The 17,112-nt window shown below is 44.3% G+C and overlaps 1 protein-coding gene across 1 annotated transcript in view; it reads left to right on the top strand.

Moving 5' to 3' along the window:
• Nucleotides 1-544: 544 nt before the first annotated feature.
• RECK (reversion inducing cysteine rich protein with kazal motifs) overlaps nucleotides 545-17,112 on the top strand; it is a 134,582-nt gene continuing 118,014 nt past the window's right edge. Inside the window, exons 1-2 of the mRNA XM_054018966.1 lie at nucleotides 545-682; nucleotides 14,081-14,139. Of these exons, the coding sequence (XP_053874941.1) occupies nucleotides 604-682; nucleotides 14,081-14,139 (138 nt within the window). The 5' untranslated portion in view covers nucleotides 545-603. The remainder of the gene's footprint in view (nucleotides 683-14,080; nucleotides 14,140-17,112) is intronic.

Here is a 17,112-nt window from a genome sequence, read left to right as displayed (position 1 = left end):
ATGTCAAGTATCAGGGGGTAGCCGTGTTAGTCTGTATCTACAAAAACAACAAAGAGTCTGATGGCACCTTAAAGACTAACAGATTTATTTGGGCATAAGCTTTCGTGAGTAAAAACCTCACTTCTTCGGATGCATAGAGTGAAAGCTTTCACTCTATGCATCCGAAGAAGTGAGGTTTTTACTCACGAAAGCTTATGCCCAAATAAATCTGTTAGTCTTTAAGGTGCCATCAGACTCTTTGTTGTTCCTGTATATGATGGTAACCACTCCAAGCCAGGGGGTAGGGCAGCAGCACTGATGTCTCTTTTGCTGGGTGTGTAGCTAACTGGGCCAGATTAAGATGCGATGAAGGGACGGCTCCATTGAGCGGCTGCTGTTAACCAGGGGCAGCGCTGACAGCGACCAGGTGGGCTGCGGCCGCAGGGCGGGATAACGGTGTCGGCCCTGAGCTGTCTCGGGACCACTGGTTCTTTCTTTAAAGGGAAGGGGGCGGGACTGACGGGGCCGCTGCAGCCAATGGGGGAAAGCGGCGGAGGGGCTCGGGTCGCTCTGTGTTTCGGGAGGGGGGCGCGAGGCTGAACCTCGGCGCGAGCGGGCGGCGCCATGGCGCTAACGGCCCCTCCGCGGCCCTGGGCCTTCCTCTGGCTGGCGGCCGCGGCGCTGCTGCTGCCGGGGGCGGCGGGTGAGTAACGGGGCGGGGGGGCGGCTCCGCGGGTCCCCGCCGGCTCCTTTCAACAACATGGCGCAGGGGCCGGTCGGGCGGGGCTGGTTCCCAGCGGGGTGACTCCCCGAGCCCCGCTCCGATGCCGCCGAGCCAGGAGTGGGGGCGGCTCTGAGCCTCCCGCCGGCCACGAGTGCGAAGGCGGGCGGTGGCGGCCCGGCTCCGCGGCATCCCGAGCCCGGCGGGCCCAGCCTTGCCCCTGCGGGCCCCAGAGCGGGGAGCGGCCAGTCGGGCCGGGCCCGGCCCCTGAGCTCACAGCCCCCGGAGCGAGCAAAACAAGTCTCCGGCGCTCTTCGCTTGAGCTGGGTCCCTGTCCTCCCTGCGCAGCCACGGGCCAGCTCGCCGGAGCACTGGGGCTGCGCTGGTGCGGCAGGAGACAGTGGGGCTGGGAGACGGTGGTAATAGGAACAAACGCTTTGTTGTTGGTGGTGATCCAAGAGAATGGGGGAAAAACCCAGCTTGACACTCAGATCCCAGCGTGAATTTGTTTGGGTCTTTCAGGGTATGTCTACACGGCAATAAAAGACACCGTGGTGGTGTGCAGAGCTCAGGTCAACTCAGGCTCTTGGGTGCTAGAACTAGCAGTGGGCTGGACCCCAGGCTCTGAGACCCTACCGCTTTCCCGGGTACCAGAGCCTGAACATCTACACTGTTATTGTTTAGCCCTGCAAGCCCGAGTCAGTTGAGCCAGGCTCAGAGACTTGCTCTGTTCATGCATCCTTTTTTTTTTTTTGGTTCATGTTTTCCTCTAGAGTTTTCTTGCACTGTGCTAAGCCAGGTCTCAGCAGAACTTTGAGACTGAAGGGAGAGTAATGATCTAAGGACCTACCCTCCGGGCCTTAATATTGAGCCACTATTATACTTCAACATTTTGCAAATGCAAAATATACAAATGGGTGACAAGATGTTTCATTTTATTGCCTTCATTTATACACATTTTTAATAATTGCTAGGGAAAAATCTTTTATTCCCTTTTCTACATTTCAGAAGACTATTTTTATTTCTACCTACAATTATGAAGTCACATAACTTGGCAACTTGAAATAACTTGTCAATCAGCTGCTTTCAAGACCTAGTTCTCTTAATGAGACAGTAAGGCTACAGATGCTAAAGCAGCACAGCTGTAGTGTAGAAGCTTCCTTCATCCACAGGAGGGTTTTTTTCTGTTGATGTAGTTAATCCACCTCTCCGAGAGGTGGTAGCTGGGTTGATGGAAGAACTCTTCTGTCAACCTAGCTGCATCTATACTAGTGGTTAGGTTGACCTAACTCTGGTGCTCAGGGAGTGAAATTTATCATAATCCTGAGTGTTGTAGCTAGGTTGATTTAAGGCTTAGGTCTAGACTAGATTTGATAGTTCTCTGAACTATTCCAATCCTGTCATCTTCTTGAGACCTTGCTAATCACTTGTCTGGTGCTCAAGGTCTTTGCTAGCTCATTAAGCCAGGGTTTGAAAAATTTACCAGACAACTTTTAGTCAAAGCACTACATCCAGTAGTATAGTGGCCAATACTACTTGTTGGGAGGCGGGAGGTGTGCAAGTGATCTTCATGAGCAGGAAATGCTCTGGCTAGAAGTCCAGGTCCTCAGCTATCCCTAGCTTCTGGCAATGGGGAGGGTGCAATAAGTTTTGCAAGAGTACTGACTCTCAATGAATCTAGGTAGGGGTCAGATTTTGGGGAAAGAAGGAAGTGATGTATTTTTTACAAGCTTCACCCAGTAAGCTCTGTCCTTTAAGACACCACTCACAGTAGATTTACAATGTTCAAAATATGGTCATGCATGTTCTCTAGGCATGACTTATTTTCAGTAGAGTCTGAATAAATTAATGGGCTGTGTTGGGCTTTTCAGGCTTGACTTGACCTTGGTGAAGCTCATATGTCCTGCTTGGCTTTCCCTGGGGGAGGGGTGTTAAAATCCCCACTGGGCTTTGCTAGGCTCTTTGGGTTTGGCTCCTTCATAACTGGAGGCAGAAAAAAACGGTGGTGTTTCAGTCCCTGGACAAACTGCGCCTCTGACTTCTCTTGGTCTCTCTGAGGCCAGCCCCTTATATCTCAGGCCTCTGGCCATCACCTCTCTCTTAGGATGGAATCATGTGAGTCTTCTGCTCTCAGACTGGGTGTTGAGTTTTAGTCCCCTGAGTATCAACCTCGATCATCTCTGCAGGTCTGAGTTAAGCTCAGACTTGGACATTTTGTTACCCTCTGGGGCAATGATGGTGGTAATCAGTGGCCAAACAGTTTCCTTAAAGCAAAATTTTATTTATTTAGAACAAATGTTTTCTCTGTAGTGTGTATCTTAAAAACTATAAGGCAGCCTAGTTTATCAGTCATTTAACCATTTTCCACACAGGGAAAATGTGGTTGGTCTAATTTCCTGAAGACTATTCTGAGACCTCTAGGGTCTGGAGGGCATACTCAGTTCCCTAAACTCCCAAACCATTTCTCATCCAGACTCAGGGAGAGACTCCTTGTAAAATTGTGTAAAGTCCTTCTGATCACACTCCTTCTCAATGGCAAAGTCACTTTTTAGCCCAGTGACCTGTTAGTTTCCAGCATTGGCAGAACAAGGCTTACATTTTGTTAGTTTAAAAGTTTGTCACCAACAGCTTGTGTCCATTGTCTTTCCACTGTGTACCTAGATGTTCTTATCTGGGAAGCCATTATGTTGCTTCTCTGTTCTTCCCCCACAGCCCCAGTGTAAATTAGATCAGTGCATTCACACAGGAAAGTTTTATAATCCAATGTAGAATAATTTCCCTCACTCACCTGTCACATACAATGTTCATAAAATTATTATAGATTACGTATCAGCTCCACTTCTGTCATGGTATATACCAAGTGAACCCATGGGTAGTGCCAAAATGAGCTGGCACATTAGATGTTTCAGATCTTGGAAATATGATCTTCCCACTCTTTTCTTATATACTTTGAACCATGAAAGAGTTAATAATGTTAGCATTTAAAGTATTATCATTGGCCTCTGAATTAGCACCCATGTAACTGAACGGTGCACATAATACCGTAGCGCTTTAGTTTTAAGTTCTGCAAACAGACAGGTGGCACTGCATCCATTACACTTGGGTCATATTTTGAGGCTGTATTGGAATTATAACATCTAGAGACTTAGCTTTCACTTAAAAAAAAAAAAAATTTCTTCTGTAGAACAAGAAGGCAGTATGAAGGAGGTGCTGGTACCAGCTGAATATGAGACTTTCTTTAGTGGGCTAAATCTTTTGTATTTCCCCCAGATCTTTTGCGGGGCATCATCCCTATCTTTGTTGTTACTTGGGAAAGCAGCAATGTGGAATTTAGGTTATTTTGATAAGTTTTGCATTGCCTGTAGAGTTCTAAATATACGAGTAAAACTGACCGGAGTCTTGCTAATTTCAAGCTGCTGGGAGAAAATCATGAACAACAGAGGAGTGGGAACCTGGTTTGTAGACTCAAGAAGACTACGTTCTTGAGGGGAGGATAGCTCAGTGGTTTGAGCATTGGCCTGCTAAACCCAGGGTTGTGAGTTCAATCCTTGAGGGGGCCATTTAGGGATCTGGGGCAAAAATCTGTCTGGGGATTGGTCCTGCTTTGAGCAGGGGGTTGGACTAGATGACCTTCCCGAGGTCCCTTCCAACCCTGGGATTCTATGAATTGATTTTTATTTGGCTTATATTGGGAGCTATCTTTGAAGTCTTACGGACAAATTTTTTTTTAAAGAGATACATTTTTATAGAAATTGATTCCTTGAGCTTCCTGTTTGAGTGGAATTTTCCTTCTGTTAAGGAAAAATGCAGAGTTTGGTTCCAAATCTAATTTGGGTGAACATTTAATTTGATAACATCATGTGCTACCAAAAGACAATTTTTTTTTTGGCCCACCATTGATTTTTGGTAGTCCATATATGTTAAGAGAGTAATTTGATTTTCATGTGAGCCACCAATTTTTTATTTATACTGATGTCAAAATATGTATTCTGCAGACATTAGATCCTTAGTGTTTGATTTATGTTATGTCATTTTTGTCTTCTGCGGTCCTAGGAATGCCATTGTGTGTTAAACTTGAACTGACATCATTAAATTAATACTTTGAAATTATTTCAAAGTATTTTATTTATCTGGAATGTTATTTAAAGAGACAGTAAAAATAATAGCAGTTCAAAGAACTGATCAATCTAGAGGTTACTGCTTGTCTGGAAAGCTACAGTGTAAATAAATGAATGTCCAGCTGAGGGCATTTAGCTTCAAAATAAAACAGTGTGTCCAAACAAATGGAATTTGTTCTGAGTGGGAGTTAAGCTGCTAACTGAGGGATGGGACAGAGACTTCATTTTTTAATGTTAACCTAGCAGTAATTAGAAGAATGCTAATAGGTGAGTTAAGGTGGTAACAAATCCAACAAGAGGCCAGTTATCTTGAAATGAAAATAAAAAAATGATATAAAAAATGGCTTCTGGAAGATCCCAGGAATTCCATGTGGAATGTGTGCAGTGTCCTATTTACACATTATCATGAGAGCTACATGTATATGAAGTGTCAACATTTTTCCATTAGGGAGGAAAATATGCAAGAGCTTCAGTTGCAATTAGGAAAAGTAGAATTGCCATACTGGTTTATATCAGTGATTCAGAAATTGCACCTAACACTAGCCATACCAGCTGCTAGAGAGGAAGGTGAAAGTAACCCTGCATTAGGCAATTCTGCCAAAGAGAGTGCCTTATACTGAGACTAGCAATATCCAGTCCACCATCAAGAAAACAAGCACTTGAATGGGAATCATCAGGAAGACAGAGTGGCATATAGTTGTAATGTATGCCATAGATTCAGTTTTTTAGAATTGGCTACTTCTAGACCAACAGATCTTGGAAACTACTGCCCAATATGATGATTTCCATTAATTACTCAAGAATCAAGTAAAGAACCATTTGCAAACACAGTTACTCCCTGCCAGTTTCCCAGTCCCCCTCACAAGTGGGATTCAGGGCTGATCACTGTGATTCTGGCCTTCAAGATCTCCAAGTGGGATTATTGCAACTCTGCAAGTATGAACACACTAGCACGGTGCTCTTCTCTATTTTGAAGTGGGGGCCACTTTGGTAAAAAAAAAACCCTTAAATGTGAGAGCCACATAAGGTGGTGCTGAGGGGTGAGAGGTGGCCCAGGGTAGAGCAGAGGGTGGGGTGCAGGGGTGAGGGGTTTGCAGTGTGTGTGGGGGGGGCTCAGGGCTGAGGCAGAGGGGAGGGCTGAGGGGTGGGGCCAGAGATGAGGGGTTCAGGGTGCAGGAGGGGGCTCAGAGCTGAGGCAGAGGGTTGGGATGTGGGGGGTATGTGTGGGCTATAGCTGGGGTGTGGGCTCTGGAGTGGGGCTGGGGATAAGGAGTTTGGGGTGAAGGCAGACTGCCCCAGGGCTGGGCTCAGAGGACTCCTCCCAGCCCTCTCCCTGCCGGCAGCAGTTAGCTCCAGGGGAAGGGGCTTTCTCTCCCCCCTGCCGGCAGGCAGCATGGCGCTCCGGGGGAAAGACATCCTCTCTACCCTCTGCCAGCAGCAGGGAGCTCCGGGCTGTGGGAGAGGCCCACAGCAGCCCTGCAAGCCCCAACTTGCTCCCCTCCCCAGTTCCCACCCACCTCCTACCTCTTGTCTTCAGGTTTTTGCTGCATGGCCCTTTAGAGCTGCTGTGCAGCTATTTAGTCTGCTGTGAAGCCATGCAGCTCAGAGGGAACTTAAGGAGCCGCATTTAGGGTCTGTTAGGGTCTGTTAGGGGTTCTGTCTGCCGGCTTCTGTAAATGTAAAATGTATTACTGGCACACGAAACCTTAAATTAATGAAGACTTGGCACACCACTTCTCAAAGGTTGCCGAATCCCGGTCTAGCATTTTAAAAATTTCCACCGTGCAGCAGACCATGTCCATGGTGTTAATTCTTGTCTTTGTTTCTACTTGCTAAATTGTACACTATATACAGTTCTTTCCTAATAGCTGCTGTAGTTTCACTAAAATATTACCTGATTAGGAATTGGTGTGGGATGATCCAAAAGATGATCTCTTTATTCGTATGTGGGGCACAATTTTTAAGAAGTTTGAGAACCCCTGATTTTAGTTGATATAAATTTAACATGGAAGGATGATTTTCATAATCTGAATATCTGTATAGATGGTGCAATCTATATTTGTCCTTATCAAGAATGTCAGAGAATGAGACTATAAATGGTGTAATGATGAAATTGTGTGAATAGGGTCCAAAGAATTAAAGAGAGATTGGAAATGACAGTGGGCATCTACCACAGATCTCCTAGATTGAAGAACTACAAAATCATTCTAGGCCAATTATTGAGATACTTGAAATGGGATATAGTTTTCATGGGGAATTTTAACTATCCAGATATCAGCCGAACATAATGCTCAAAATTGTTAATAAGTTACATAAGACAATTTTATGATCTGAAGTTGACATCGTGAACCCATTTCTTACAGCTAGAGGAGAACTGATCGAGAGTCAAGTGAAATCTTGGTACCAGTGACTGAATTCACCATTCTAAAGAATCATTCACAGGATACACAATACTAGGGTATTAGAATTGAGTATGGTAAAGTTTAGGAGATTAGGAAATCTGAGGTATAATTGAAAAGTCTGCATGACGTCTATTGAAGGACCTTTTAGAGTCCTCGGAGATTAAATGTTTGTAGTGATTATCCCTAAAATTAATCACCCAATTTAAAAAAAACACAAAAACAAAAACAAAAAAACCAACCTTAAAAGGTACTAATACTAACTCAAGACTAATAAAACAAATTTTGAGATTCCTTGACATAACTGTTTTTGAAATTGTTAGAATTTCAAGCTAATATTTTTGGTAAATTTTATTATTATTTTAATGTTTTATTATTTTATTTTTATTAGCAAATGCACAAGTGGTACAGTAAAGATGTTCAAAATATGAAGTAAGGAGATAAAACAGAGATGTATAGGGGGGGGGCGGGTAAGAAAAATGTCAAAAGGGCTTAGATTGGCATCACATGTTTTAGCCATTCAGTAGCCTTCGAGTCAGCAGTGTGGATTCTGGAAAGTCATCCTGGTAGACCAGCACAAGATGAGCAGCCATTTAGTAGGTGTGCAACATCCTCCACATTGCTGCTGCACTGAGGGCTGTTTCAATCTCCCAGGTGTGGTCATTCAGCTCATACCTCACCCACCCTTATTTGAAATGGTTGAGCTTGCAACAGAGATAGCATGGCAGCTCGAAGGGAGGCAGTTGCTTATAGGACTGAGTGATGAGGAGGGAGTTTCTTAAGAGGGAACAGCTCATTCCCGGAGTGGCAGTGTCTGCTGTAGAGATTGTTGGGAACGTAGTAAACGGATAGGTCTTCTACTGATGAGCCAGTGGTGAGGGGCTTCCCATATATCTTTGAAAAGTGGTAGTTGTGGTATCTTTTGAATTTTGTCAAGGAGGTTCTTTGCTGTAATATAAGGCTTGATGTTAGGAGACAGGATATTAAAGAGGACTGGTATCACTTGGTGTTTGTTGGTCTCTTTTGTTGTTATGCTCATCGTTTGATTCAGTTGTACAACAAGTAGCTTTGTGTGGGAAGAGTTTAGCGGTACAAGAGCACTGTATTCTCCAGCTGAGTAGCAGAGAACTAGTGCCAAGCTGTGCAGTGTTTACTCATTAGATCCCCAAGTTGAGCCCACAATCTTATTTAGGAGACCATTTCTGCTCTTTATCTTCTGAGCTTCCTTGATTAGGTGGTCCTTGTTAGGTAAGTGTGTGAGTTAGAATTACTCCGAGATATACTGACTTAGAGTCATGTGCCAGTCATTCTCCGTATAAGAAGATGTTGAGTTCATTGGTGTGGTTGAGAAGGAAGCTTGATGGTACTGTCTTTGACACACTGCGCTTAAATCTCCACTTCTTGCAATAGCCAGTGATGGCTTCCATGTCTTAATTTAGGTTGTCCTTAGTTTTCTTGAGGTGTATATCTCTTGAAACAAGGTAGGTGTCCTCTGCATACTTAAGATATTGGAAGCAAGTCATTTGTAAATATATTGAAAAAAGTTGGAGCAGGAACAGATCCCTGAAATTGGAAGAGGAGGAGGAGGGCAGAGGAAAAGCTAACATGCGTTGGCTTGTCAAAGAGGAGTCTAGGAAGAAGATGTGTGCACCTGTGGGGGAAGTTGGTGTGGTGTATGTGTGTCTAAAAACAGGCCTACTGGTTGTCTTCCCTCTAGTGCCCATTGGTATGGTCCAAGTCCCAAACCCAGTGTGCTTCATAAAGTAGGTGGCTTCTGTCCTAATGGCTCCACAAATCCATCTTCCATCCTTTCCCCCACTCCTTGATAGATATAAGGTTGTAATATGAGTCCAGAGTTCCTGGGAAGAATGGAGCTGCTTGCAAGTATTTAGTGTCTCTTAAGAGAGCCACTGGCAGAGCAGCAGTCCAAGCACTTAAAGGGTCAGTTTCTACTTGCATGCCCAATTTACCCACTTACCTAGGGAAAGTAATTGGAGATTTACAAGGCTGTACTAATATGGGTTCAAATAATTTTGCTGTAGATCTTTATACCGTAAAAGGATTTCCTTGTGCATTCTCCTCCATACTCACTTTTTAGTAGAGGATTTCTCTTCATGTGCTGCTTCAACCGTCATCTGGCAGAGACACCCCACCCATGTGTGAACATCAGCTATAGCATTATATTAAACTGTAGCATTCATATTCCCTTACTAGTTTTGAAAGTTTACAATCCTGACTTAGTTTCATGTGAAGTTGTGAATGTAATGTCAAATTGGAAGTGTAACTTCAGTCCTTAGTAATATAATGGATCGCATTGAGAGAGAACCTCTTCAGATATTTATAGCATAATGAACCCATGGACAGAAAACAGATTAGGCTTATAAAGAACAAATCGTGGTAGACAAACGTGTTGATTGTATTCTTTTTATGGAATTACCAAATTCATTGGTATAGGGAGTATAGTAGGTACAGTTAGAATTTAATAAAGCATTTGATAGAATATTTCTTGGTTTTGAAACATTCAAAATGGCTTGGTTTGGAGCACATTCATGGAGATTGAAAAATGTCTGACAGGACTGTAAACAGAGAAATGATTTAATACACTGCTGGGTGTATAAATAGAGTGAAATATTACAGAGGAGGCAACATTCCTTTAGACCCTTCTGTCTTTTTACTTGATATACAAACCGGGGGAAGGGGGAAGCCTTATTTCCTTTTCCTATCTCAAGGAGTTATTTCCTACCTATCAAACCCTCACATTATGTGAGGCTCATACAGACTGGCGTTGTTTTGGAAAAGGACACTTTCCTTGGTAAACTGGCTGTTGCTGAATATTTGTATTACTGTTGTATCTAAGGGCCCTAGTCATAGACCAGGTCCCCACTGTGATAGGTGCTGTACAAACAGAGAATAAAAGTGATGGGAGAGACAAAAATGAAATGACTTGCCACTTTGATTTATATGTTGGATGCCAACAAGGCCAAATGAAACCTTTTAGGAAATCAAATGCTGATGACTCATATGTATTAAATCTCAGTTGTTGTGGAGTATAGTTTATTATGAGAATTCTGTTTTGTATTTTGGACTGTATGAAGTTGTTTGTGAATTCTTGAATAGTCTAGATGTGACAATATCCCTTACTGGCTGTGTTTATAATGGAATATTTTATGGTACTTTTGATTTTTTTTTTTTTTAAGTAGATAATCTATCCAGTAGCCATTAGTGGTTCTACCTATGTTTTTTTGGCAGCTGACCTGTTAGATGATTTTTCCATTACAAAATCTTAAAAAATTCAAAACCAGTGAACTCTTTTGCAATTCTATTGCTTAGCAGCTGAATCTGTTTCTCTATAAAACATATTTTTTTAAAAACAAACATATTTTGCTTCAAGGCTAAGTTATTGTTTTTGCCAAATTTCAAGCTGAAGTTAATTTATTTTATAGTTGTAAACTCCTAAAACCACCTTATAATAGAAATGCTAAAAGACTGTTTAAAGGAAAGCTGCTGTTAATTATACCTTAGCTCAATAAAATATTCACTAAACTAAGAACATCATGCAACCTGTTTATGATGAAGCTAGTCTCCCTCAAAGCTGCAAAGATTCCTCTTCCTTTGAGACTTCACAGCGCCCCGCCTGTGACATCTGTTCATTCCTTGCAGTGACAGAAGTGTCAGCAAGGACTTTTTTCCTTGACACAATGAGAACAGGTATAAATGTGGCATTTGACTAGTATATCATCTGTAGGTTACCCGTGGTACTCCTGGGGTTATTCGGTGCCACTGCGCAATGCAGAATTTTGCAGAAATTAATGTGCATGCAGAATTTCCTTTTCCCCACAGAAGTGGGCTGCAGTGCTGCTAGCTGCCACTAGGGACTGCTGAACCCATCAGAGCCCAGCTCACACATAGAAGACACTGCTGGGGAGAGGGAGCTAGAGGATTCCTGGCAACTATAGTTCCCAGCATGCCCTGAGGGAAGGAGAGGGCGGCGCATAGGAAATTCTGTGCAAGCCTGGGACCCAGCATTAAGCTATTTCTCCCTCTGGATCCCTGGGCTCTGCTGTGGGGGAAAAAAAAATTGGCACTGCTTTTTGGCGCCCCCAAATCTTGGCGCCCTAGGCAACCACCTAATTTACCTTAATGGTAGCACCGGCCCTGGGTGCGGGTGTCTGGGCCTGGGGGGGCCCGTGGATGGTCTCTGGGGGGCGGAGTGTTGTGGGTGTATGGCCCACCGGCTGGACTCTGGCAGGGGGGAGGGAGGGAAGGGGTCAGAGAAAAAGGAACTGGATTGTCATAGTGGTTTCTTTAACTCTCTTCTCCTGGGTGAATTTTTTGTGTGTCTGTATTGTTAGACATACTTGCTGACAGGTATTTTGAAATAAATTACCAAAATAATAGAAACTGATGTGATTATGTAGTGTTATTTTGACAAATAACATTAGCTGAATTTTCAGAAATTTTTAATTTTTGGCGCAGAATGCCCCCAGGAGTAACATGCATTTTATTAGTCCAGTAAAATCCATTTAGACCAGTTCACAAGGAGTTTAATGCATTGGTATGCATACATGTGCATGGTTTTGTTATACAATAATGGGTTGTGTTTTGCTTTTTTAAAAAAAAAAAAAGTAGAATCTTGCATGATTATGTTGGCACTGCACGTAGATGCACGTGTAGTTGAGTGGAAATGCTCTCTTAAAGTTCTGTTGGCACTGTACATGCATGCTCTAATGCAGTGGTCCCCAAACTTTTCAGGGTCGCCCCCCCCTTATCCCTGTCCCTGTCCCCCTGCCCTTACCCCGGAGCCAGGGCCGGGAGCGGGGCTGCAGCTGGTGTAGTGGGGGACGCAGACAGGGATAAGGGGCCTGAGGCTGGGACAGCACTTGAGGCTGGGGCCAGAGCCGAGGCGGGGGCTGGGGCCAGAGCCAAGTCCATAGCCAGGTGTGCTTTGCGCCCGCCCCCAGCCTGTGCTGGGAATGGAGCAGTGGCTGAGGCTGGAGGCGGGGGCAGGAGTGGAACCATGCCAAGGCTGGGAGTGGGCCAGATGCAGGGCTGGGCGCCAGGGATGCGACTGGGGGCAGGACTGGACAGAACTGGGGGTAGGGAGGAGCTGAGTGACACTACCTCCCCACCCCCGTGGGGGGATGTCCAGGCCCCTGCCATTTCCCCCCCCCCCCCCGAACGTTCCTTCGCACGCCATAGTTTGGGGACCTCTGCTCTAATGTGTATGTGTGTGGAATTAGGCAGATCGCTGAAAGAATGCTGTTTCATTCTTTATAATCTATTAATATGTGCATGAGTTAAGGTTCCACTCATTGAATAGTGAGGATGAAAATAAATATTGAACAGCTGCTCCATTAATTGCACTACCCAAATTGTACTCTGCATGAGGGAGAAATTTATGCTGTAAAAAAGAGCACGGCAAACTGGCAGTTAAAGTTGCAGCCTTAACTTTAGCATTTCCTGACTTTTGAGTGCTTCAGCTTGCAACCTCTATATTGCTTAGACATATACTTCCATGCACACTCTTACTCGTGTATATGTATATATCAGTGGTGGGCAACCTGTGGCCCAGGGGCTGCACGTGGCCCTTCAAGGTAATCTGCTGGCCGGCTGCGAGACTGTTTACATAGACTGTCCGTAGGCACAGCCGCCTGCAGCTCCCAGGGGCCGCTCTGTCTACCTTGCTAGGCTGACAAGCCTACATAGAATCATCAGATCAGGTTCTCTCTTCCTAGCTAAAAAAAACTGTTTACAAAATTAATCTGCTAGCTCTTCCTCTGAGACTGCTTCAGAGAGTATACTCCAGGGGTCGGCAACCTACGGCACGCGTGCCAAACATGGTTTTGAGTGGCACGCAGCTCCCTGCCATGTCCCGGCCCCCAGCTTCACTCAGCCCCCCTGCCCACCGCTCTCCCCTGAAAGGCAGAAGCTTGATTCTGCGGCAGCCAAGTTTCCCCGCCTCCCCAGCTTCTTTCCCCAGCGTGGTGCTTTCTGGCCCTTCCTCCTCTCCCTCCCAGGCCAATCAGCTGATGGCCCTAGCGACGGGGCGGGGGAAGAGTGGCAGCGTGCACACAGCTCCATTGAGGAGGCAGAGAGAGGTAGGGACGGAGCCGGGAGGGGAGGGGGGGGTGGAACAGGGCATATCCCTTCCAGCCCCCTGCCAGGAGCCACTCAGGGCAGGGGGCTGGGAGCACCCCCACGAGCCGAGCACCCCAGCCTTCTGCCCTGCATGCCCCATCCCTCTGCCCTGAACCCCCCCCACACACTGAGCCTTCTGCCCTGCACCCCCCATGCGCCGCAGCCTTCTGCCCTGCACCCCCACATCCCAACACACACACAGCCTTCTGCCCTGCACCCCCCCAGCCCTCTGCCCTGATCCCTGAACCCCCTCCCACAGCCCTCTGCCCTGACCCTTGAAATATCCATTATTCTTATGCTAGTTTAATAATAAGCCAAATGGATTTAAGACACAAAATTGTCTATTCAGATGTGGGTTGGTTGTTTTTGCAATTTTGTAAATTTTTAAAGTATATATCTTAGTGAATTTAGTGCTAGCAAAAGCTGTTGGGTTATCAGCCGTGGGGTCTAAATCCTCTGTGTACAACCACTTCAGGAACAGTTTTGCTAAACTGCTTTGGTAGTAGTCTTCAATCCTGTCTTGGATGGGCCACCGCAGGCATTGTTCACATTCTGTGCCTGTTCAATATATCTCTTGAGTTCTGAATTTTAATCATTAAAGATGAACTGCAGAGTGAAAAGCATAAATAGTTACTTTTCAAAGGAACATTTAAAAGGTAGTTAAATTCACTGTATATATTTAAATTATTTTACTGGTGCTAAGGAATTCTTCATTTTTCCTGTAGGTATGTCATGTTGTAATCATGCAAAGGATAACTTAATGTGCCGTGATGTTTGTGAACAGGTAAGCTTGTTTTAAACTTGGGCAGTAGCAAGAAAATTGATTCACTTCTGAATTTGTATATTCAAGATTATAACAGTTACTTGAAAAGTGGACCTGAAATTGATAAGTGTTTCACTCCCATAGGGAGCAGTTATATTCAGTGCATGTAGACCCTGAATGTCACAAGAGACCTTGATAGTTTATGTAATAGTTCTGTTTTAATTAACAGATCTTAACTTTTAAAGCCATATTCTTCCCTCTGATTATATGCATAAACTCACATTGAAGTCAGTGGGAGATGCATGTGCCTATTTGAGGTCAGAATTTGGCCAAGAAGTATTAAACTTAACAAAGGTGATTCACAGTAATTTCTGCGTCTGAAGAAGTGGGTATTCACCCACGAAAACTTATGCTCCAATATATCTGTTTGTCTTAAAGGTGCCACAGGACTCTCTGTTGCTTTTTACAGATCCAGACTAACACGGTTACCCCTCTGATACTGATTTCTTAGTTTATCATTTACCTCCTTCTGGATCCTATGTAGTACAGTTTTCCTGTGAATGTAAAATCAGGAGCAATGTTGGATACCATACTTTACTCTTCCTACTTCTTATCCACCCCTGTGGTCCACAGCCTCTAATCCCCTACATGTGCAATCTTGGCCCTATCGGGCCCGTTGTGGGATGCAACAGGTGCAGAAACCTACTTTTCCTGCCCCCCTCCCAGAGTTAGATATCCCTCCCCTCGTAAAGTGGCTTGAGTCACAGCTGGCACAGACTCAGACTGTACACCAGGAAGAACAGGAAAGTGAGGAAGAGCGCCTGGAATGAAGGAACACTTGAAATCAGCAGCAGTCTTCCCTTCTTCACCAGATGAGGGAATAGTTTTGTCTACTTCCACTCAGTTCAATGATTTCAAAATTGTTCATGGCAGATATGTTAGAAGTCCTGGAGCTAATGTAGGAAATATCACATAAGCTTTTGAACATTTTGCATTCCAACATACCTAGAAGGCTGGCCATGCCAATTAACGTGGGGCTATTGGAAGCTTAATTTTTTCCATAGTGACTTATGGATGTGAATCACGGGAAATTAATGCTGCTAGCAAGAAAACAGAAGCATTTAGGATGTGGCGCTGCCAAAGACTCCTGCATATCTCCTGGATGGAAAAGAAGATGAATGCTTGTCTAAGAAATATTATTGGAGGGAAGCAGACCATGTTGTCAGAAATCAGTAAGCATGAACTTAGGTCACATCAGGCATACAGATAGAAATACTCTAAAGCAAGTTATCATAGAAGGAATGGTGGTGGGTCATTGTAGTAGGGGATGACTAGAGAGAGGAGAGAGAGAGATGGTATGTCGCAGATCACTGGGATGTCAGCTGCTAAGTTCACGAAGCTAGTGATAGATTGATAAGGCTTCTTTCTGCTATGATGTCACCAATATTCAGACATGAATAAATTGATTTTACTTAGTCATAGAGTTTAAGTCCAGAAAGGAACACCAGATCATCTAGTCTGACCTCCTGTGGCCATCAACATCACTCAGAACCTTCACACTAAGCACAGCAACTGAAATTAGATCAGAGTTTTACGGCCCACTTACTTATTACTGTGGGAATCAGTCCCCCTCCCTCCAAAATAAAATTGTCAGACTCTGGCATCTGATGCATCTAACTCTGACAATATAGATCAAGTCCTTTCAAGTGGTTTGAATATCTTTACATGCACCCATTTTCTGGATCTCTGATAGCCGTAGCAATGTATCAAAAAGGTCCTGATAAAGGACCCCCAAAATTTACACCAAAAGACAAGGGTATAAAAAATTTAGATTTATTTTTCAGGAAAAAGTACTTGTTGTCAAGCCTACAGATGAGCACTACAAATTACCAGGCACTTTTGTCAAAATACGATTATCTTAATTAGGACAGTGTATCACAGTTTGAGAAACTCCCTCAATAACATTAGGAGGAACTGAAGTCTGCTGTAGCTGAGGGACAATTGGTAGTTGAAATATCACTGCAGCATGATCAGTGACCAACTCCATTGATGTCTTGGGTTTCTTGGTTACAATCTTCAGGAATACCAGAGGAGGTTAAGACAACACTTGAAGACCTCCCATTTGAAGGTTGTGAGCTCTTGTATACAAGAACTGATGAAGCCCTCCAGTCTCTGAAAGATTTGAGACACATTCCCCATCCCTTGAAAGTCTACCCGCTAGCCCACAGGAGAAAGCAAGCCAGGTCACAAAGCTCCTCTAGATAAAGGCCCTCCACCTATTACTATAACCGAGAAATATAATTGGAGCTGCTGAGGAAGAACCACAGAGGATAAATAACCATTCTTTCTTCAAATGATTGTACACCTGTATTCTGGTGACTACCAAGCAGTGATCCCAATCAGGAGGTAGGTGCTAGAAGTCCTATTTAAATGATGTTTTTCAGGACAGCCTATGCCAAAGCAGTCATCAGATCTTGAGGCCTCAGCTAAGAAACAGTGCTGGGGAAAAGTGTGTACTGATCCCAGCTTAGCTGCCCTGCAAATTTCTGAAATTGGTATGCTTCTGAGAGAAGCTGCATGAGACTTGGTGGAGTGGGCGCTAAGCCACATGGGTGGATCTAATCTAGCCAACTCCTTGCGTGATATAATACAATTAGATACTCTGTAAAATAGTCTTTGGGTGAATATTGCCTGACCTTTCACTCATTACAAATTCAGCAAACAGCCTGGGGTCTTCTTCTCTCAAGGTAATATGGAAAAGCCCTAATCACATCAAGGGTATGGAATTTGGCTTTCCCCTGGTTAGAGTGGGATTTGTGAAATCCATATTTAAATGAAAATCTGGGAATGAGGTTTAAGGGTCCCTTTTGTCTTTAGGAACACCATATAAGGTGGACCAGTCATGAGGGCCTGAATCTCCACTATCCTTCAAGCTGATTTTATAGCTACTGAAAAAGTCATTTTCATAGGTATAGAGCAGTGGTGGGCAACCTG

Source organism: Malaclemys terrapin, chromosome 2 (genome assembly GCF_027887155.1).
Source record: "Malaclemys terrapin pileata isolate rMalTer1 chromosome 2, rMalTer1.hap1, whole genome shotgun sequence".
NCBI lineage: Eukaryota > Metazoa > Chordata > Testudines > Emydidae > Malaclemys > Malaclemys terrapin.
The sequence above is the reverse complement of the archived record's forward strand: the minus strand, read 5'-3'. Positions and strand labels throughout refer to the sequence as shown.